The 24,542-nt window shown below is 43.3% G+C and overlaps 1 protein-coding gene across 1 annotated transcript; it reads left to right on the top strand.

Moving 5' to 3' along the window:
- The first annotated feature begins 3,285 nt into the window (after positions 1–3,285).
- crip2 (cysteine-rich protein 2) lies at positions 3,286–23,525 on the top strand. The gene is given in 9 exon segments (XM_048270794.1): positions 3,286–3,547; positions 15,053–15,147; positions 19,254–19,311; positions 20,063–20,200; positions 21,257–21,325; positions 21,454–21,548; positions 21,719–21,776; positions 22,288–22,296; positions 22,299–23,525. Coding segments are annotated over 9 exon segments (621 nt in total). The 5' UTR covers positions 3,286–3,504; the 3' UTR covers positions 22,355–23,525.
- Positions 23,526–24,542: the final 1,017 nt, after the last annotated feature.

Genomic DNA, 24,542 nt, shown 5'->3' with positions numbered 1-24,542 from the left:
ACTGATGACTGAAAACTTTCTGATGTCATAGGGAGGACTGTTCCAAAGTCTGGGTGCCACTAACCTATGTGCATAGATGGACATGGAAATGGCTACACATTCCCCACTGAACGCTATCTGTCATACATCCTGGTGTCAGATTGTGAATTGTTAAAGGCAAGTTGTGTGAAACTATTCGGTTATTAAGTCATGATGCAATAATGGGCTAATAATTCTCTTTCCGGGTTCAACGGCTTTCAGAGCCACACGTTTTTCTCCATAGACGGTAAAATAAAGATTGTTTTTTCCCTATTCAGAGTAGCCTATATCATCTGTCTGCACTGCATCCTAATTACTACTGTTAAACCTAATAAATTTTGTTTTTTTTCACTAAAATGGAAGTGATGGTGACAAGGTTTACAAGTTCTTGAACTGGCTGTGCTAGTAAACATCTGTCCTGCACTGCTTTAATAACCGAATATCAGAGTGGCACATAAAGCTTTAGAGAATTTGTTTCAATCCCTCGACTTCTGGGTTATGGAACCAGCAAGCCACTGCTATGCCACTATGCTCTGCTGCACCCCAGATGGGACTTGAACCCCCAGTCCCTGCCTTAGGAGACCATTAAGCCGCTTAGCCTTGCTAGTTAGTCTTTTAGTCAAAAACAACATACACATACACATACCTATACATAATGAGACACAGGCAGCAGGGAACAAAGGTCATTCTCAGTTTTAGCAACATGCAGAAGCACATTTTCAGTTCACAGACACTTAATCTTCATTGGTCATTATGCACACATGCCCTCAAAAACACACCCTTTAACACACATGCACATATGCACGACGCCCTCACCACACTCATGCATCCCCTCACATTCCTCGACTGCCTGTGGTCTTAATCAAAGGCGTACACCCGTTCATTCAAGAAACCTAACTCCATTTGCTAAATTTGTTGACGGTGGCCTATCTGAGTGTGTGCGTGGGTGTATGTATGAATGTGCAGGCGTCTGAGGTGGGGCAGTGTGTGATTTTGTGTATAGTAACTAGTAAAACTCTATATGACGTGAAAGAGCAGGACGAGGTGTGTGTGTGTGTGTGTGTCTGAGGTGACAGGAATATGAATAATTAAAGTGGGGGAGATAGGGATATGTCGGACGTGGGAGTTGTGCAATTTTTTTTAATTTAATTTAGACGTTAATTAAAAAATTTAATTTTGGGTGACCAAAATGTTTGATTGGTGCAGAACTTGAAACTATGAAATTTAACTGGCAATAACAATCAGTTTATTTTCATAAACAAGTTATCATTGGTAAGCAAATTTAATTTTCAAACCAACCATAATCATAGAGTTCATCTCAGAACTTGAAACTAAAAATTGAACTGGCAGTAACAATCACTTTAGTTTAAAAAGTAACTTTTAAGCATTGGTAAATTGATTTGATTCTGGGAGTGCCTTTAAATATTCAATGGACATTACTGGTCTTTCTTAACCTCTGCTGTGTATTACACAGTAAACATTGTTGTCTTTTACTTACCCTTTCACTAAAACATTGCATCATTCTTAGAAAATGTTAGTCTGGATTGACAGGGAGATAGACCCAGGTAATGTAGTTAATTATTGACTCAATGCTTCAGACTGTGAATGTGTTTCTGTCCATGGGCTTTCAGATGCTTCTCTTACGCCAGAGATCTTACTGTACCCCAAAATGAGATAGCTGTGTAGCTCTTGGGTTGGACAATATTGTATAGATTACTGTATCAGGAGTACATTGTTAGGAAGGTGGTAGAAACTTTCACAAACACTCTCTGTGGAAGCATTACTGTCATGCATTTTCAGATGTTGTACCAACCATGGATCAATCACCCTCAACCATCAGTTCTATTGAACATTGAATTTGATGAGTAGACTACTTTGTCTGGTCTTTCTCCGTGACCTGGTCACTCTGAAGACTCATCTTAGGAGTATTTAGAGATGCTGTATGTGAAATAGGGTTTTGCGTGTGTCGAACGTAATCCTTTTACACTCTTGGATTGCAACAATGATAATGATGTCTTTTCAATCTTTCCTCAACAGCCTTTTAAATGCCAGCTCATTTTTTTTCGGTCTGTTTCCCCTCAAGGCCCTATATACCCCTGTACCTTATAGCTTATACCTCCCTGCCCTCTACATGCTGTCTTTTGCTGACTAGTTTTGTCTCCTCCCACTGCGCACAGTTCATGCAATGCAGCTGAGCAAAGCTGCAAGAACAGCAACTCACACAGAGTGGTTCTCAAACACATTGATGGGAAAAGGGTATCTCTCTCTGTCAGATATTTACCTAGGCGTGGAAGAAAGCCTGGACCCTTTTGGGTTAATGAAAGTGTGTAACTTCTGCATGTGTCAGAATTTTATCTTCAACCATGAGATGCCAGCAATGTCATTATTGAAAACAGAAGGAAGTAAGGGACCCATGGCTGTACAGAGAGTGTTTCCAAAAGGCACTTTAACAATGACTTAAGCGATAAGAGACCCTAAGAGAAATATATGAGTTAATCAATAGGAAGTTCACACATTTCTAACGGATGATATAATTAGACAAGGATGTTAGTTTACTGCTTGGGAACTTCTAACCCGTATATCGGACTGATGTGAACAGCAAGCTAAAGAATGGTTTAATGACTCCTATCTCTCCATCTTTCTGTCACGGACAGACGCACACAGATATAAGGAACTGATGTCACACAATTAGTCAGTTAGGTTGGGATAAAATGTGAATATAAACTAAAAAAGGAGAAAAAAGTACTTGAGTTTGAATGGAAAAAGTTTGTTTTTTTACAGTGTTGTGACTTTTGCCAAAAGTGATGCACTGATGTCAAAAAAGTCCAATTTGAATGTGCCAGCCCTGAGAAACAGTCCATTTATTTTTGGCTGATCTTTTCTCCTCTCTAGAATACAGCTGTAACCTTCAGACGTCATTCAGAGACATTTTAAATTGTAACGGTCCACCAACATGTGCTGAAGAACCTCTTTTGATGCGCACACTGAATGGGACCATTGTATGTCCTGACATTCATGTTCCACTTAAAGAGTGGAAAAGGGAAATGCGCGCGTAAAAGAGAGAGCGCGCCTGGTCTGTAGCCTACTCTGTAGTGTGGAGGAAACTATCTTGGTTCAAACTTACAAACTTACATGTTGGTCCGAGTCTGACAGTTTTGGGAAACTGTCGTTAGTTAGATGGTGGTTAGAAGTTGAACGATGAACCATGTTAATTCAAATCTGACATCCGTAGTTGTACGGGACGTGGTCGTGTTGTGGATGACTGACCGGGTCCTAAACCAAAGGGAGAGAGAGGCGGGGTGATCGTCAGAGGCACGGCCTGCAGGAGGCGGGGTTACGCGGGCCTAAATAAGCGCGGTGCATGGAGAGAAAGGATGCTCCCGGTTTTCAAAGAGGAACTTCATCAGGGAAAGCCGCTGGGGAAAGGGGACCGCCAACTACACGAAACATTGTGTCCTCCACGCGACGTTTACTCATCAGATCAACATGGCTTCAAAGTGTCCCAAGTGCGACAAGACTGTGTATTTTGGTAAGTGAATTCATATTCATCAAATGATGTTGAGGCTTTTGTTGTGTTTTGAAGCCAGCCACATGTTGTGAATGGTGTATATGACCGCACTGATTGTTTACGTTGTCTCTTCGGTCGATGTTTGTCTGATTTCTGCATTAACTCAGAGATTGGATATTTCCTTTTATTTAACTCTTTTTTTGTATTGTAGCTACAAGCTGCATGAACAAATATAGAAACGCAATACAGTCAGTCAAAACAGTCAGGCTGAAGTTGCCATAATTTGGTCTGCATGGAATTGTTCGAATGTGATCGGTTGTTAATGGGCTTATATTTGGATCATAGATATGCTTTAACGAGATGTAAGAGTTAGGCATTAAAATAAGTAGGCATAAAAAAACAATAATAAAGCTGTTTGTTTTTGTTAATACACTACAGGGGTCATTATTCCATGCCATAGCCAGATATTGTTAATTAACTCCACAGCTTTTGTATTTCATTTGACTGATTATGAACCTTTATTATTCTAGATGTTAGTTTTATTAAAAGGCCTAAATCTACCCAGAATTCCTGAATGAATGTGAATTAATGAATGTCCTCAATATATTAGCACATTATCTTATTAAGTTAAGTAATAAACTTAACTAATCACATTTTGTATGGCTAATACAATAAATCACTTCTTGTTTGGCTGATGTTGTGACCCTTTGGGTCACTCTCAGTTTCTTTAATGAATGGCTTTAATGTCTTGTACAGCCTTCAGACATAGACAGGCTTTGTAAGGACAAAGGAACGCTGGCTAATTAACCAACAGTGAAAGTCATTCTGGAAGCACCATGACCACACGCATTCAAGCATTAATCAATCTAATTTTGGTTATCATACATGTTAACCTGCACAAATCAATGTCAAGAGTAATCCTACTGAAACAAGGCTCCCTGTGTGTTAGTCAGTGAGGTGTGGCGAGAAGTATGTCCTCTCGGTGATGGATTTGGAAAAGGTTCCCCTTATGGCATGACATTGTGTTATGAGAGTTTGGTGCCGTCTCACGGGGATGAGAGATTCCTTCCCCCAGAGAGACCACATGCGCCAGTTTGGGTGTGAGTGTGTTTGTGTTTGTGTCTGGAAGTGAAGTTTGAGTGTTGTGTTTATTTTCTTATTTACTGAGCAGTTAACAGGGAATTACTGCCCTGTCTCATCTCCTTTACTCTCGCTCTTGACTCGCTCCATTTCAAAGGCTATATATAGTATGATGATGAACTCAGCCCTTCATGGTGTTTGCACATCTTTTTGAAGCAATAGGTCAATAGTGTGTGCGTGTGAGAGTGAGAGTGTGTGTGTGTTTCTGATGTTGACATATCACACTGGCATTGTGTGCTCTGTTCTGAGTGGCATTTCTGCATCCAGGGGCAATAACTTGGAACAACCAATAAAGTCATGGTGTAGAAGGGGGTCGCTGAAAAGAACCAGCGAGGCGGACAAGAGGATGCTGGCGGTTACGTAAGCGAGCGCCGTTGCTGCGCGCATGCAGCCCCATTCCAGCTGCTCATCGCACAGCCAGAGAGACAGGCGACCTCTTCCTCCTCCTCCTCCTCCTCGGAAGGCAGGCTGGAAGAAAGCAGTCATGGCAGAGCAGAGCAGAGGTGGCCTCCAGCTTGGCTACAGATTACATTTCCTCCTTCAAAACATCAGTGTAAACATCAACAACGGGCCAAAGGGATTAAAAGCGCCTCTTTAACTCCCTTATGTCACGTAGCGCAGGGGCTAATGTCATCAGACTCGCCGCTGTCCACTTGCTCTTATCATGTCTCTTGCCCCATATGTGGTGGACAGATTGATGGGCCTATGAATAAATCAGCGGATCGCCAACTGTTGTGTTGGGGTTGTGCTGTTGTAGCTGGAGTGGTGTGAAACTGTGTGGCAGCTGTATGGAGGGGGTAGAGTAGGTGTGGTGCTGTGTGTTGGTTTACCACTGTATGTTTTGCGAGAATGTGAGAGAGAGAGATGTAGAGAGAGAGCAAGGCATGCCAAACTACAAAAATGCAGGCTCACGTTCAGGAACTACTGTATCCTACTTTATTAAAGAATTGATTTTGCAGATATTGATTTTGTGCCTCTCTTACTAGATATTTCACTGTATTGCACTGAATAGCACACAGACTGACATCACCAGCTGCATTTGTGGGTATCAGGAATCTCTGTTCTTCATCACTCCCCAGAAATTTCCTCACCAACATCCTGTTTTAAAGCCTGGCAATAGGAAGTGGTGAGGCGTTGTCTAGACCCCATATTTGGCTCAAAGGCTCCATTTTTTAAAACTTTCCACTTAATCTGTTACTGAACAGCTGGTAGCACATTTTGTGCGTATTTCCACCCATGCAAGATTGATTGAAGTCAAATGGAGTCAATCAACTAGTATTCCCTTTTGACCTAAAGACAAAAAAAAAAACATACATAACTTTTGTCATCCATTCGAAAATAACATCAATACATCCAGTTTAGATATTTACACAAAGAGAAAAGGCAGCCAGCATTGACTGCTCCATCCGAATTGGATTGGTCTCTCCCTGCTCATGGTGTGCTCTCAGTGCACACAGTGCACCACATGGGGCTCCAATTACACCGCTATAAAGTGTAAATACAGGCTAGCATAGCATCATGTTATTACTGTATGTGTTTAAAGGCAAAGAGTTGGGATAGAGCAGTGCTTGGAGATGCTTGGGAGGATGCTTGGGAGAGTGTGTGCAACTGTTTTGTTTACTCAGTGGTATGGGGATGTCGGTAGCATAAGATAGCGTATGGCCTCCAAGTGTGGGAGTGTGTACGGGAAGGCTAATACTTTGGCTGACATGTGGCTTTTGTAGGACACAGGAATGTGGATTCCTGTTATTTTGGAAACTCAGGGGGGACAGAGGGGCCACCGAGCCATGGGACTGAGGCTGGAGGGTCCGAGGGTTGCTGGGATACCGAGAGGGAGACGGCCCTCAGTAGCCGTCATAGAATACAAATTAAGAGAGAAAATCCCAACACTCCATTCCATATAAAGGCAGAGAACTTTGCACTATAATCGGTTTGGAATTGGACATTTGAACTTGGCTGCTCTTAACCTCATTCATTTAATTGTTCATATTGGTCATTTCTTAGTCATCAGGGACATATAATTTATTTGCTATATTTTCACTTCCAACCCTTTAGTCACTCTTTTATTTCATCTGTAAAGTAGCATTCATACAATGAATTCCAAAGTTTCAGGAAGCCTTTCAATGTGGAATGGAATATTATTCTGTAACAACCCACAATAAGGGAATTTCTATGACCCAATGAAATGAATGTTTCATTTCAATTACCTCACCACAAACAGAACTCTTTTCTCAGAAGTGTGAGTCAGTTGCATTCTACTGGTATCTCTCTCTGACAGAAGAATCCCTAGAACATACTGACTCAGAAAAACAAGTGATTTAACATCTAAAGTAAAGTCTCTGAAATCTGTGCCTAAACAGATATGCTATTGATGCAATGTGCCAGACCACAGTGACCGATGCAAAACTCAATAGGACATTGACCAGGTCCAGACAGGGCATTACCTATCAGTTTGGGCCTGTAAGAAATGTGTGTCTGCAATGTAATTGTTGGGTAATGTTTTGAGGGCTGGGTATTTTCCTGACTTGGGAACAAACATCACATGCTGATCTGCCAAGAAGAGAACAATGGTCACATCTTTGCTGACTGATCAGTACTGACTAGAATATAGTCCTCCTGCACAGATATCTTTTCCAAAGTGCATTTGTCTACATAATCATTGTCAACACAATCAGTATATACAAACAAGTCACCATACTGTATCCAAAGAAGACAATAAAAGCCCTTGGCACCTGTAGTATCCAAAACCTTGGATGATATACCAAGGGAAAAAGCTTTTGGGCATCTCACATCAATCCAGTTCTTCCCCACAGAAGTCTTGGGAGTGTTCACTAGCCAAATCTTAGAACCAAGACTCAACATAGAGTTTTGAATGCGCTTCTAACGCAATAAAAAGGAACAGTGGGAGCAACAACAGCATGTGCTCACAGAAAGCAGAATATATAAAACGAATCAAAAGATTTTGCATCATAAGACATGCGCTATATCCTGTGATTTCCTGAAAACAAGCAAGTGAAGAGTTTGTTACAGGTCTCTTAGGAGAGTCGACGGAGTGCCACATGCGTCACCACGCAATACTATACGTATATGGAAAGAGCATGATGCCCTGTAAATGAATGAAAGAGGGATGTAGAGAGGAGAAGGAGAGAGAGGTAGAGACTGAAGGAGGAGAAGGAACTAAAGGAGGAGTAGAAAAGGGAAACTGCAAGGGAGAATTAGAGATTGTAGAGGACACTCCCTGTCATTACAGCTAACCACGCATGCAGCAGAGTGGAAATGTGACAGACCATACTCTCTTATTTTCTCATTTGCTTTTCTCCCTCTTACTCTCATACACACACACACTGGCACACACACACACTGGCACACGTACACACACACGTGCCCTTTTAGAAGACGTTTGATTTTATGCACACGTCTGTTGTTTACGGATTTAGCACATTCAAAATCACATATGTAAATTGTGCCATTATAGAACTTTTTTTTCACTGCACTTGGCAACTCCTCAATGTGTGTGTGTGTGTGTGTGTGTGTGTGTGTGTGTGTGTGTGTGTGTGTGTGTGTGTGTGTGTCTGTGTGTGTTATGTAATATTATTTCTTCAGTCGGTGGCACCTCTCCTGTGCCATTGCATAACCTGAAAGCCCGTGTGAGGTGGTGAACAAAACTGTGAATAAGGGGTCTGTCTCTCCCCAGCCCCCTCTCTTGTCTCTCCCCCTCTTCTTCTCCTCCCTTTCATTCTCTCGATCTCTGTCCAGGGCTGTCCATTCCTGCCACGGCTCATGAGCATCCTTTGCTGTGGCTCATAGACAGAGACGGTTCCTCCCCACTGGCCCTTTGCAGAGCTCAGTAGTCAGAAGCCTATGATGTAATAAAATGCATATTTCAGGCGCTGCTCCCCAAAATAGACTCTAATTCCAGTAGGTCTCAGTCTTCACTGAACACGTTCATTATTTATATCCCCAAAATAGGCTCTTACATAGTTTTTTCCCTCTCAGTCATAAATGTGGCAGAGGCTCCTGGCAACGTTGACAGAGCTGAAGCCTAAAAGTGTGTATAAAAAAAGGAGTGTAAGGCTGAAGACATTTTTGCAAATATTAATTTCTTTCAATAGGTGATTCAGGGTGACTTCATATTAGTGAATAATTTCACTGGTATTGATGGACAAATATTGCCATGAAGATAAGGCATGCAATAGGTCATCATCCCACCCTATGAGTAACGTATGCAGTCACACTGAAAGACAAACACATTGCACTGTTATGAAAGGTGTAAGAGGCAGGCAACGCCAGATGAGGAGTGTGACAAAGAGCCGTTTTAGCCTAACCATGTGAGGCTTTGTCACAAGTGACCTGTCCAGCGCTCTGTCTCTAACAAACACACACACACACACACCCACTCCTCACAGACATGTGGTGAGAACTTTGCTTAATTTGGAAAAGACATTTGTCTGGGAAAACACACACACATACACACACACACACACACACACACAGTCATAGTCTTCTCACCCAGTTTGCACCATAATTGCGTCAGATTGTGATGTGTTGGACACACTGACACACTCCACACACACACACACACACACACACACACACACACACACACACACACACACACACACACACACATAGTCATTGCACCGTAAAGTCTCATCATTATTTGTGGTGTCTATTTTGGGTCTCTTGTGTTTGGGTTGGACACTCGTAGTGGGGACCCGGCCCTGTACACAGCTCTCCCCTCGTCCCTGAGCACCGTATCCACTAACACAGATATTTAGTTAATCTCCTCTGCTGTAATGAAAATATTGATCATCATTTCGCCATGATCCGTGCAACGATCCATGACCCACTGTCCCACAAAAGCTGACTGGCTATTGGGCATCACACACACTTGACAAATTTAACATGTTTCTGTTATCCGCAGGCAGGACAAACACACACACACACACACACACACACATACACACATACACACACTTGATGGCCAGGAGAAATCTTTCTTGTGATCGCTGGAGTGTTCCCACACTTTTCAGGCCGAACGTGTGCCTGTGCCTTTCTCAACCTGATCCACACTGCAACTCCCAGCATGTTAGCGTTTGTGATGCATTATGGCTTGGAATGAAGACCTACTAGTAAGACTTGTATCCACACTTTAAAAACAAAGACACAGCACGTCTGTTATTTAAGCCATAGGCTGATCTCACCTCGAAAGATCGTTGGTCAGAAAGTCTGGAACCAAGCAAACAGTGCACTAAAGACACAGTGCACAAATTATTGTGTTTGTGTGTGTGTGTGTGTGTGTGTGAGAGAGAGAGAGAGAGAGAGAGAGTGTGTGTGTGCATGTGTGTGTGTGTGTGAGAGAGAGAGAGAGAGAGAGTCTATGTGAGTGTGTGTGCATGTATGAGAGAGAGCGAGAGTAAGTGTGTGTATGTGAGTGTGTGTGCATGTGTGTGTGTGTGAGAGAGAGAGCGAGAGTAAGCGTGTATGTATGTGAGTGTGTGTGCGTGTGTCTCCAAGCGCTCCAACCCCCATTTACACGGCTCATTGACCGGCTGCACAGCCTGTGCATTCTGTGCATCAGCACTTACAGGAGAGCAGAGCTTAGCCGCACTGTACTGGCCATCCCCGCGTGCAATCAATCCCAATCATAGCCCCTATTCAGGAGCCGCGCACTCCCGCGGTCTCCCGCTTCACAGCTAAGCAGGAGCCGGCCGCTGGAGCTTTTGCTGGACTCTGCAAGGTCAGACTGTGTGTCAGTTTGTTCAACACGATTATCGCTTTTGGCTAGGGGGAAATAGATGACTTTGGGAGTTTAAAGAAAAAGGGAAATCAAAACAGAGGGGGAGGAAAGGGGCCAGCGGCGGCAGCAGAGTCAGGGTTTGGGTCATTACCGTCTGCGAGTCTCCTCTCCCGTGGACACAGAGCGCCGCTGTGTTGGTTAAAGCAGAGCGTAAAAAACTACTGTTTGGCCGGAGGACGTGGAGAGGGATATTTTTAGAATGACAATGGAGCAGAGCGCAATGGAAATGAACACACAGTGCTTTCCTGCTGGATGGTGTGTGTGTGTGTGTGTGTGTGTGTGTGTGTGTGTGCATGCGTCTTCTATTTTCTGTAGAGCCGCAGCTGTGTGTGTCTGTCTGTGTGTGTGTGTGTGTGTGTGTGTGTGCACACGTCTTTATTTCTCTTTGCAGTGTGTGCTACTTTGTGTGTGTATGTCTGTGTCTGAGAGATTTGGGCTCAGGTGTGTGGCCAGTGGAACGTGCCATAATTTTCACTTCGTCATGGCACTGTTCAACTGTCAGAAAAAATAAACATGGCATACTATGAATGTAATAGTGCTGTGTGTTTGAGTGTGTCTCTTACGTGTGTGTGTGTGTGTGTGTGTGTGTGTGTGTGTGTGTGTGTGTGTGTGTGTGTGTGTTTAGAGTCGGGGGTGGGAGTGATGTCTCTAACTTGCAGGCTGGAACAGATGGATATGTATTAATCTAGTATAGATTACACACACAGTGATAGTTTGAACTCATGTATACAGAACTGGAGTCTGGAATAATATTGCCCTGCCTATGCCAGTGAGTATATGTTTGCAGTAGAGAAAGTAAAAGAAAACTTCAGAGTAGATCATGACCGTAAGACTGAAACACACAACATCAACCTTTAACTGCAAAGAAGAAATGTCAAAGAAGAAATGAAACAGGAGTAAGAATCTGATTTAAGAGAAGATGGCCACAAAGACTCTTTTCCTCCAGATGAGCCCATCATTGTACTGAGTGTGGAAAGGCCTTCTTTGAGGAGAGTAAACCGGAGGATCCACACAGGAGAAAAGCCGTATTAGTGTATCATACCATTTTAACATTGCAGTAGCTAAATCACACTAACATTTAGTAACAACATGTTTTTATAACCTTTCTCACAGAAAATTAGCTAGAGTAACATTTATTTTCTGATATGCCTGTACCAGAGTTCCATTTTTAGAATTGATCAAGTTAAAGATGAGCTTTAAACTTTAGTACTGACGTCAATCTAATATCCGCTAAGCCTTCCTCATTACATTCATCATCAGACAATTAAGCTCCTAGTGTGCAGAAATTTCAAGCCATAACCTCTCAGCATCCTCAAGCTATCAACTTTATCAAACTGTTAGTTTGTGGTAATTAACCCAATCCGAACCTATTAAGAACTTTAAGATAATTGTTTGTTTGTCTCTCATTTGGATTATTCCCCTCAAACATTATCTTGCGCTCTGCGACTCTGGCAGGTTGTTGTGTGGGTGCTGCTTCATTATGGTGGATAACTATCCATCAGTAATTGCACCACAGTGCGCACAATCTGACAGACTCTCTGACTTCATACCAAATTACCCATTAATGCTTCCTTCTCTAATGGCTGTCTAATTACAAATTCATGCAGACAATTACACCGACTGAGGGAAACTGTGAAATAACACGGAGAAATGACACTGAGGGGTAACGAGAGCGTTAGTGACTCTGTTGGTTTGACTGTAGGCCTACAGAACATGGTGTAATCAGCTAATGAGGATGTTTACTTTACTGAGTTGGAGTAGAGGGAAGCAGACAATATATCACTCTCTGCCCGGACAGATTATGGAACCCTGAACATTAGTGGTCCACCCCTAGCTGTGTAGTTTTCCTTCCAGTCCTTTCCCTATTAACCCTTAACCCTTAAAGCTGTAGGTTTTTGAACATTCTAAGTTCTGCAACAATTGAAGGTTCTAAAATTCTATGTTGAATTCAATGAACCCAGATATTCTTTAGAATGTTCATTTCTCAACATTCCCGTCACACCGGTGTGACGGTACTCCTTTAAGGGTTAACCATGATAGACATAATACCATTACCTGATCATGGTTTATGTACCGTAAACCATGATCAGCCATCACAGAGGGGGCCCAGTATGGTTGAGGCCAGCATATGTGCTATACTATATGACAGCAGGTTGTAGAAGTCATGTTGGTTCTTGAGAAACACAGGAATCCTGACCAGTGGGGTTCCCTTTTCATTCAGCTTGACAAAAAAGAGCACAGTAATTATTAGCCAGAGAATCCACATGCATGACATGAGAGTCAAGGAATGGCTGGGAAGCTATGTAGGAAGGATCTTGAGGTATGATGCATAGGTTATGACTCGCATGGGATTTAAGAGAATAGTCTCCTAAGAGACCTAAAAATACTGGGACATTTGTTGTTCTTGCGAGGTTCCTTTTTCATGCTAGCTTTGGTTTACAGCTTGGAGTGAGTTTTTCGTGAAATTTTGTCTTGTTTGTAAAAGTGTGGAAGAGAATGTCCTATCGGTCAGAACTGTCTAAAAATGAAAAATTCCAACAGAGTATTTGTCTTTACCTGTTCTCTGTGCTGTTGACATCACAGAGGATAAAGAGCTTACCATTCCATCACAGCTCTAACCTCAACTACTAAACACCCAGCATAAATGGATAAGCTGCAATCAGGTGTGCATATTCCTCTCTCTGTACTTAGAGATGACTGACTGTATAATTTATGCTGTGTTGTTGAGGTCTCTCACCTCTGGAGAGGACAGGGGAATCACCTTGCCTGACCTTGATGCACCAGACTCAGTCAACACTGCTATCTCAATAGCTCTGTTGTATTGAGTTAAGAAGCAGAAGCAATGTTTGGGCCATCCTTGGAGTATCCGATTGCAAAATGTAAATGCAACTGGGAAAGCAATTAAAAACAAAAACACACACAATTTTGTGGTTCATAATTGCTTTATTTCAGTGTGAGAACTGCAAATGCATGGATGTCCTAACTGTCTTCTTCAACACAAAGAACTTGTTCCATTGCTGTGTAAACACGGCCAAACACAAAGGAACACCCTTGGAGGGGATGCCCAGGCGTTAATCAGTTTGTGTGTAGATCAGTGTGATTTACCAGAACAATTTCTCACTGGACGCATGAGTGCTCGTGCTTTGTGTCCTATCATATTCTAGCACATTCCGTGTGCGTACAGTAAATACAGTTTGCTGCTGCATTGTAGGGGGTGTGAGAGGACAAAGACTCTCCTTGAGATCCATTCAGACAAAGTGCAGCTTCAGGGATCCCCATAGGCATGCACGGCCAGTGTGTCCCAAGAGCTCAGAGGCTTCTGTGAGCAGAAGTGACATCATTGCTTGAAATTGAAAATGGGCAGGTTGGTATAGGGAGCAGACCACGTAATACTATTGTCCCTACAGCATGCTGCCGCAGTGCACAGTCTCGCAGTGAGGTCACTCTGTCCAGTGAGCTCAGAGTTGGCATCTAGTGGCGGCCAGGTCAAATAATGATCGTCACCCACGCGTTATGGAACGCCGATAAATCACGCTACACCACCCGCAGAAGTAAACAGGCCGTGGTGGCGTCAGGGGCCAGGCGGAAACGTTTCCAGAGCGTTGCAGAAACATTCAGAACACATAACCTTAAGCCGTTAAGGGCTTTCCTTCTTTGGTATGTGTGGAGGGAGAGAGCATGATTTGAAATCAAAGTATTCCCTTGATGGAGGCCGTAGGAACGGACAAAGAAGAGGAAGGAAAATAAACAGGAAACACAGTCTGTTTTCTGGACAATTGTGGCCAGTGGTGATAAGAAAAGGTGTTTCCTCTCCTGGGGGGCTGCCAGAATGTTGACCAGACCATATTCTGCATTGTCTTTGTAGAAAAACAGGGGGTGTATTATAGTAGGAACAGGTATAATTAGTACCCTCACTCTGAGGAAATGACCTCACACTCATGGTGGTCAGAATGAGGCAAAATAGGCTTTGGAATGTGATTAGGGTAAAGGAATGCTGGAGGACGTTGAATGGCTTTTGTGTGTGTCTGTGTGTGTGCGTGTGCATGCGCACATGTTTGTGGTTGGCAATCGTCCAGATGTTCAAGGATTTGAGAGGAACAGGGCAGCATAACACATTATGATGAGCACATGTATGCACAGTCCAGCCTTACCATTTACCATTCACCAAGTAACATTCAGCAATGAGCATCCATTCTATCGTCATATCTGCTTAAGAGGACCCCCAAAGGACCTCCACAGATCAGATGAAATCAAAGCAGATTGGATTTAATATTCAGGACAGGGGCCTACTGAGAAGGGATTGAGTGAGTTGAGAAGCTCTGGGCTGTAGCACTGCAACGCCAACCCCTGGAGCTCTGTCCACCACCTCCCTTTCTCTACACAGGTCACAGCAGGGAGGCCTGGGGAAGCGGCTTGTTCCAAAGTACACACTCGCTGACCGGACCATAAGAAAAGATGGAAGTGTTCACGCAGGCATGGTTTGTGTTTGTGTACTTTATCTAATCGTGTTGTCTCTTCCTCTTGTCGTTCTTTCTCATGTTTGCTCCCCCCTCCTCGTCTTCTTCCTCCTCATCTCCTGAACCCAGCTGAGAAAGTGACATCCCTGGGAAAGGACTGGCACAAGCTCTGTCTGAAGTGTGAGCGCTGTAACAAGATCCTGACAGCAGGGGGCCACGCTGAGGTAAGTCAGAGAAGCAACATTACCATTTATCATTGTGTTCCATCTCTTATAAGACATTTCATTCATGACATGCTCTTACCTGACTGAAAACATGAAGTCTAGTGACATTGAAAACAATATTATTTATTTTAGTTCTTTGAAGACTTTGAACGGATCCTCCTTGTCACCATGCACATTGCCTTACAGGGCCTCTGATGATGATCTTCTGTACCTAGCAGGGAACACAAACAAGATCTGTTAATCGATCTAAAACACAACATAAAACTGGATGCCGCCTCTCAGTGACCCCAAGAATCTTAATCAAATTACCATATAACTCATTTGAAGTCCATCTTGGATTGTAGATCTCCAGTGATTTTTTAGTGGCCTGATTTCTCAAACAAACACTACAACTTCAGGGTAACAGATAATCCCTAAGGAAACCAGTCCTATACTTAGAAGTGTAGCCATATAATGTTGTTGCAATGTCTTATGAATATGGACAGATTTTCCCTGTTAGTCATTTAGCAGACACTTGTATCCAAACCCATTAACAGTATTGCAGAGATATAATGTTAAATCCGTATGTGTGCTCCTTTGGTGTCACACTTATGACCTGTTAGTTAGTATCTTCCACCACTGAGTTACAGAAACATTGACTTATGGGAAAATTGAAAGTTGAAAATTGTTTCAACAATGGTGTGACCAAATTGGAAGCCAGCTCCGAGTGGACTCAGTCAGGCTGTCTGTGGGCTTGTGGCGTTAGCTCTTTTGTGCTCATTGTGGTCTCCGAGGGACGGTCCCAGGGCAGAGACGCGTATTGATATAATGACACATTGTGTGCCCGGGTACGGAGCTCAGGGCGGGCATGGTGCCTTTTATTTGAAGAATTAATCGCCAGGCGCCAACCCTCGTGCCATATGGCACATGGCACTGTAACTGGGGCATGGCAGTGTGCTGGAGCACACAAGTGTACTATGTGTGCCATTTTGTCATTATGTTGGACAGGCACAATTGAGGGCACAAAGGACCCCTCTTTAGTGATAAAAACACAATGCATTAATCTGAGCCCAAGTCTCTCCAGATCCACAGGGTTCTTTATTGAATCATCATTTAACTGTATTAGAGCACAATTTTACATGTCCAATCAGATTCTCTTTATTTGTATCCAATTGGCAAATGCGTTCAGATACTCATTTTTAAGGACACGTAGCTCACATGGGTCCATATTATATTTCTGGGCTCTCGAACAAGAGTACATGAGACTCAAAATGAAATACAATCAGCAGAAATATGGTTTCAGAACAGTGCGTCCTACAAATAAATTGGAATTTGATCCCAAAATAAAACATCACACATATACATACACCCCTTCCATTACACATAGTCATTTGTGTTTATGATTGTTATGATCAAGGCGACACAGTTTAAGACACTGTCTGAATATGGTTCATAGTGGTGTCCTAGACCCCTTCTCTTCTCCATGAGGTGACTACTGTGTGTGTGTGTGTGTGTGTGTGTGTGTGTGTGTGTGTGTGTGTGTGTGTGTGTGTGTGTGTGTGTGTGTGTGTGTGTGTGTACACACACAGTCTTGGTTGAGCTCTGATGGCCCTGAGAATGGCCAGATGGAGGCCCTGTTTGTACGGATCAGCCTGTGGTGCTTTACAGAGTAGGCAAAATTCACACACAGATACACACACACACAGAGAGATACACACTCACACACACATACACACACACACAAACACACACACACACATACACAAACACTTCATCTCTGATTAGGCAAAAAAAAAATCCTAAAATCATCCCGATGATCATCCCTGTTGCATGGTGAGGATCCTCACTGCAGCATGTAGCTGCTTTTAGGACAGAGGAGGAGAGGGAAGGTATGGCAAATAGACTAGTCCTATGTGTGTGTGTGTGTGTGTGTGTGTGTGTGTGTGTGCGCAGTATGTGGGGGCTGTATGGAAAAGGAGAAGCTGGGAACTGAGTGGGCTGGAATATCTAATCCTCACTGTGTGCTCTTAAAAGAACCAGCACACTCCCCCCTACAACACACACACACACACACACACACACACACACACACACACACATGTGTGTGCTTGCATAAGCCTGGCTGGTATAACACCGAGGAAGAGAGCCATCACACATCAGCCTTGGGTGTTGGCTGAAGGGTCTGCACTCGGCTCAGAGCCACCATCAGCTTTGGGAGGATTGGACCCTCAGTGACCACAGGCAATGGACGAGATAAGCAGGCAGCAATGAAACAGAAACTGTATGTGTGTATGTGTATTTGGTGTGTGTGTGTGCAGTCATCCAGGTATATGTCTGTCTGTCTGTGTGTTGTGTGCGTGCATATATGTATGTGAGTACATGTGACACGTGTGTGTGTGTGTGCGTGCGTGCCTGTGTGTGTGAGTGCGTGTGCGAATCTCTGTGTGTGTGTGTGTGTGTGTGTGTGTGTGTGTGTGTGTGTGTGTGTGTGTGTGTGTGTGGGATGATTGAGGAGGTAATCTAATCCTTTGTACTGCAGAGGCGTCCTGACGGCAGCAATGGCATCAGAGGCTGGTCAGGAGGTTCTCATCAGGCTGTCTCTGCTCATGTGATTAGGCCTGTGTTCCATGTGCTCCCATTGTCCTCCTCAGTCTCCCAGGCCTCTGCTTGTCTCCTGTAGCCCTTTGATGCAGGAGGTTGCTAGTGTCACAGACAGACACACACCCACACACTCACACACTCTCTCTCTCTTTCTCTCTCTCTCTCGCACTCTCTCTCTTTCTCTTTCTCTCCCTCTCACTCACACACTCTCACATACTCAAACATCAGCTAGTTTATGATATGAGGCATTCATTCCAGCATGTTCTGTGCCTTGGCATGTAGGCTATTTGTTTTTGATTTGATTTGAGCCTCTCCCTATCCCCCATTGTGCTGGCTCTGGCTGTTACCAAGAGTGCCACCATGTTCCTTCTCCATCCGCTTGATGCCTATTGCCCACCTCGTATCTTGGCTAGCGCGGCCACTGTGCAAGAGCAACTTGGACTTGGTTGTTATGCCACCGTTTGTGGGGTGTGAGTGGGAAGAGTGTTTTCCAACATGGACTGGGCAAATGCACGGACTCTGTGTCAATGAGATGAGCAGCCTTTGGAAATGCACCATTGCTGCTCTTATGTGTTTCAGACCTAGCGCCGGCTGATCAGTGACTTAGGAGCTCATCTGAATGAGTATTAGTATAAAAACAGAAATCGAAAACCAGAAACAAACACAACATTTGGATGAGCGTAAACGAAAACGGGAACAAAACCAATTTTATCAGTCAGTGTCTCCCCTGTTTAATAAGCTAGGCCTACTATGAGTTGATAAAAAAGATTTTCATATCCAGCACTATCTAATTGCCTTTTCCAAGTATGTAGCCTAAATTACTGATACAGTATGTGAAATAACAAAGGCACTAGAGACACTAGGAAAATATCTAGGCCTAGTGTCATGCAGTTGGTAGCACCACACATAGGTTAGGCTATTTTTTACCAGGCTTAAAGCAAGAACATGTTTTGTGCATGAAGTTAGGCTATCAGACATTTTTGAAGATCTAATATTATAAAGGCTAATTGCCTATTTTCAAATCTCGCCCCCCACCTGAATTCAGGCACAGTGTTTTTAACAGTTAGCCTTGATATCTAATGTGCTTTTATTTAAGCTTTAAGGCTGTTGGCCATAAATCAATTTGTAAAGGCAATGTCAATTTTAAAGGTTTTCTTAACTGGTTACCATTTAGAGGAGAGACCTTGGAATACTGGAACAGGAACAAAAAAATAATGATTTTGCTCAGAACGAAGCAAAATAAAAATCATTGTTTTCAGTCTATGAATAGAATAGACCGCCTCTGTTAACACCCTCAACTTTCCCTTACTGCATTTGTAATGTCTAAGACTGCATTAGTAATGACTTTAGATCAATCTGTAATTGAGCTACATAATTACTGCATTTGCAGTAAAATGGTGGCTGTAGGCTGTACTGGATGGAGTTCCTAACTCCTCGGTTCTGTCTTTGTTTATGGTACTCTATCTTCTCTCTCTCACACACACACACACTCTCTCTCACTCTCTCTCTCACTCTCTCATCCACAGCATGATGGAATGCCATATTGCCACAAGCCATGCTATGCTGCTCTCTTCGGACCAAAAGGTGAGGACCTGCATTAATATAATTATGTAGATTTGTAGTTTATAGACCTCTGTGTGTGTGTGTGTGTGTGTGTGTGTGTGTGTGTGTGTGTGTGTGTGTGTGTGTGTGTGTGTGTCTGTGTGTGTGGTACAGCCTTGTGCTTACATAATAATTTTTAATGTGAACTGAAAAGCTTCCCACCAGCCTATGTAGGCACAATAGATGTATATGGAACACCACAATTCCTCCCCACCCCCCACCCCCGGCTTGCTGTGACAATCATCATGCACAGTGCTGCCCTCTACTGGATTTGCCGAGGACTAAAGTGGATCGCTGCAACAAAGAACAATCAATTGCCTCTCTCAGGGCCCCTGTCATTTGGCACACTTACTGCACAGCAGGGAGCCTCTGGAGTGCTCTTATAAATGGTCTGTTATTGTCAGCAAAATCACTATTAGAGCTGGACTCCTTTTTTAAGCACAGTATGGACACAATTAAAAGCTGGCTGCCTTTTCAGCGTTGGTGGGTCCTCCGTGTATTCAGCTGCAGTGCAATGCTGTTTCCAGGCAAATTCATTGAAGGCTAGACTCTGTTCCAGTAGATGAGTTATAAAGAACAGATGAGATGAGAAGTGCAATACAAAGAACATCTCCAAAACTATAGCCTACTTTCTTTTTCACATGGAGTATGTGAGAGGTTCAAAGTGGAGGGAGAGAGTTCTGTTAAGTGTGTGTGTGTGTGTGTGTGTGTGTGTGTGTGTGTGTGTGTGTAGGTGTGAACATTGGCGGGGCTGGCTCCTACGTGTATGACACTCCAGCCAACAACAACTCTGCTCCTGCCCCGGGCCCTGTGAGCGCCCCCAAAGCAGAGGACAAACCGGCCTCTGTCCCATCCAAGGGCCCCTCCAAAGGTACACTCACTGACCACAAGCTCACCCAGGTGGGCAGAATGCATAGATGTTATAGTTATTGTTAGTTAAGGTGAAGGTAAAGGTACTATGAGTGGTGTTTAGCCAACGTTTTTATCCAAAGCAACAGGGACTCCCAACATTCAGGGATTGTATGAGTAGTATTGGTAACTATTATAGACAGACAGACAGATAGCCTTTATTGTCATTGCACAGTTGCCTGTGCAATGAAATTGGGGTTGCTACATCTGATAAAGTGCATATAGATAAAAAAAAAAAACAATACAATAAACACAACTAAAGAGCAAGAACTAAAACATTTAAGACAAGGGCAGTAAAAAGGTGTCATAATAAATAAATAATTTAAAGAGTGCAGTATGGCACTTGGAAGGGAGAGACAGTCTATTGCACATGAAAGGATATTGCACTTTGTTGTAGATGTTATTCTGGGAAGGTATTGCTCAGAGGTTAACTGGTTCATGTGTGTGTTAAGTGTTTTAATGGCCCATGGATAGAAGCTGTTTTTGAGTCTGTTTGTTCTGGTTTTTATACTTGTACTGTAATACTATCTGTATTATAAGCTATATTGTGAGCTCCCATACAGTGGTTTTAGTTGTTGATTTAGTTGTTTAGTTGTACGCCACAAGAATACAGCAGAAGCCTCTCCCAAGGTTAGGGGGAGGATAGGAGGTACTGGCCTAAAAGAACCAGTGAGAGGACTGATCTGTGGGGTTAAACCAAGTGACCGCCAGGGATTCTAGGGCTGGTCTGGCAGAGTCATTTCTCATGTCCACTTCTGGTCCAGAGGTCATGCAACTTCCCGACCATCTGTGTGAGTGGGAGGGAGTGGGAGAAAAGTAGCCTTAAGAGCAAGGTTTATGTTTTATTTTTGTAATTTATTTATTTATTTTAATTACCTTTGCCAAGGATATTTCCACATTGGTTTGTTTGACAGGTTGATTTTCATGAATCTTGGTGCTAGGGTTGTCCTGTCATCTTGAATAATGTGGTGGTAATCCATAAATATTTTTTTACTTAACATCTCCTCTTTCTCTGTAGCTGGCAGTATGACCACCTTTGCTGGAGAGGCTAACCTTTGCCCCAGGTGCAATAAAAAGGTTTACTTTGGTGAGTTTCATAAACCTCTTCCTCAACCTAGAGATCTTCATATTGAAAAGAAGGATGTGATCTTCGTAGTGGTTGTTGCGTTTCTCACCACCGTGTGTGCGTGCGTGTGTGTGCGTGTGTGTGTGCAGCGGAGAAGGTGACATCGCTGGGGAAAGACTGGCATCGGCCATGCCTACGCTGTGAGAGGTGCAGTAAGACCCTGTCTGCTGGAAGCCACGCAGAGGTAGGCGACCGAGGGAAGAGAGGGAGAGTGTAATGGAGAAAGTGATTGAATGGATAGATGTGATAGAAAATAATAAAAAGAAAAAAATTGACAGTAAATAAGGAATTGTATGAGAAACTATAAATATTTATATGAAATATACACCAATTTTCTGTTCATGTGTGTTACAGCATGACGGTCAGCCCTACTGCCACAAACCTTGCTACGCCGTGCTGTTTGGCCCCAAAGGTATGACAGGATCTGCATCTTTTATACTCACCAGTAGAGGGAGTTGTTTCTTCTCTTAATTCATCAGTTGCACTGATCTGGCCTTCTACTCAGATGTGACCACTTGCATAAGCAATCAGTCATAGTAATTTCCATACCATTCCAGTCCATTTGTCTCCATGCTTGTGTGCACCCTAAACTATTTGTCATGCATCCTAATAACAATATGAATGAATTCTATTTACAGATGTGTGTTTATGGTGTGTGTCTGTGCATGTGTGTTTGGGTGTTTCCTACTTGGCGGTCTGTCTGTTTATTCATTTAGACCAGTGTTCCTGATACTTTGTGCTAGCTTTTGGGAAGGTTTGCACGAGACAAGATTCCTAGGTCTACAGTTCTCCACATTAACATAATAGACTGTTGTATGCACCAATAACCCACACATTAGTACTGTGAAATCATTTAAAGTTGATAGCAGTAAATGGCACCTTTTTGATGTGTAAATTGCATGTGTGTTTATGTTTGTGTGCAGGAGTGAACACTGGGGCGTTGGCAGCTACATCTACGAGAAGGAGCCCAGCACAGCCACCCAGCCCTGAGTCCGCTCAGCCCTGAGTCCGCTCAGCTCTCCCCCTGCGACCCCCCCCCCCTTCGCCACATTCACGCCCTCCCACCCAGCACAGACAGCACAACCAGTCACCCTCCACCTTCAACTACAAACACAAAAAAAAACAACTACCTTAAGGCCTCCAATCAAAAGCCACTGAGTTTCAGCACCTAACCCCCACGCTAGCCAATTGGTGTCCTTTTCCCAGTCCTAGTGGTCTGATATACTCACATTCCCTGTAACACCCCCCCACACACACACACACACACATACCTTTCACCTTTAAGGTGTAGATACTGGGACTGCTTATTGTACCAGTCCAAGCCACAGGCTTTCCTAGACAAACAGCTCCTCGTGAGTAAGTGGAGCGTGTTTGACGTCACGGAGGCTCTTGTAGCCTTGGTGTCGCTAATCTTTCACAATAAAATCTCTTCCCCTGGCACACTGACCTTATACATTGGTAGGCTCTGTGACAAGTGTGCATAAAAGAAGGTGGTGGTAGTATTGTGGTTAAAGAACCACTTAGTATTAGAACCCTCAGGTGTTTATAAAGTTTAATATTCCTAGCTAAGTTCATGCTTTTTGGGTTCCGTTCTGCTCCTAGTGCAAATATTATGTTAGAATGAAATTCTTTTCTTTTGACTCCTCTGTTTTATGTCCTCTTTGCTCTTGCGAGAAGCCACTTGGGTAGAGCCTTGTATGGGACTGATCTCAGTCAAACACAGCCATCCACACAGCATGCTGGTCTTAGATCATTACTGTAGATCTCCACGTGTCCACTGTATATGTGTATGGGGCCTATATGCATGTACATCATGAACACATGTACGTGGAGTGACACATCAGCTTGTTAAATAGTTATATAACACACCAAGATGGATAGTGTTTGTTTTTCTGATAAGGCTCTCGGCCTCTTTCTGCTGGAGTTATTAGGAGGAATAGCTAACCACCCTTATCATGTAGCTAAACCAAACAGAGCACAGGAAAGAGAAAATACTGAAACCGCTAAAGACAAAACATTCTCACTAAGCGAATGTGCATTAGTTTAACCATTTATGACGACCATGGCAATAATCTGTTGTTTTGTATAGAAAGCTCTGAAAGCTAAATCTGTGTGTTACTGTCTTTTTAATTATCCCATTAAAGTGGATGTACAGAACTGATTGGGTTTCTGTTGGCAAGTTTGTTTGCTTCAGTCATAAATCAGAGATTCAATGAGACAGAGATGAGTTAAAATAACAAATGACCTGTCACCTGTTCAGCATGAACCGGTTTCTAATGTACACAGATTACACACATTATTACTTTATGAAAAGTGGAAAGATAAATAATGTTTTTTGTTAAGTCATCCTTAATTCAGATAACCTCTTGTGTGCTGATGAAAAATGGGTTTTATTTGAAGCAAGCCATCTGTTTAATTGAAATATGTTCTTATTTAACAACATCCTGATCCATGGTAACTCAACTCCTTTTTTAAGCATTCCAAGCTGAATGTTTAACCTAATGTCCAAACCATGGTTACAAGCACTAACAAATCCAGACAAAAACAAATTAGTGTCTGACATTCAAAACCTCCCCTCTGTTGGCCTTATGTCCCCACCACACCCCATACTCACTCACCAGCCAAGGAGCAGATTTAAAGTTGTTCGAACAGTTGTTCGGACCCTCTCCAAATGGGCAGTGCCCTTAGGGCGTACTCACACTGGGCACGGTTCACTTTTACCGTGCCGGAGTACGGTTCTCCCCAGTTCTTGGTCCGCACTCACACTGCATATTATCAAACTGTACCCAGGCACGGTTGAACTGCTGTGCTGGAGAATCTTTGCATAGGCGCAATCACAAGCCGAACAGTACCGGATAAGCATCCCGTGGCCGGGTACGGTATGGAGCGATCACACTGGTCAAATGAACCAGACTTTGGGATTCAAGCGTACTCGGGTACGGTACGGATGGCATAGTGTGAGTACGCCCTTAGACTTTGACCCGGGGTCACGCCACGTCCAGCTGAATCACTATATAGCATGAGGCAAAGCCCTCCACTGTGTGTCTTGCAGCTGTGTTATCAATGCACTGTGTGTCTTCCAGTTGCAACATTTTGATCTGGAAGTCATCAGAACATTAACCACAAGATATTTTTCTTCCTCTCACACAACTGTAAAAATACACTAAACTTCAATATT

Source organism: Alosa alosa, chromosome 19, assembly GCF_017589495.1.
Source record: "Alosa alosa isolate M-15738 ecotype Scorff River chromosome 19, AALO_Geno_1.1, whole genome shotgun sequence".
In the NCBI taxonomy this organism is placed as follows: domain Eukaryota; kingdom Metazoa; phylum Chordata; class Actinopteri; order Clupeiformes; family Clupeidae; genus Alosa; species Alosa alosa.
This window is presented reverse-complemented; position numbering and strand designations above follow the sequence as displayed.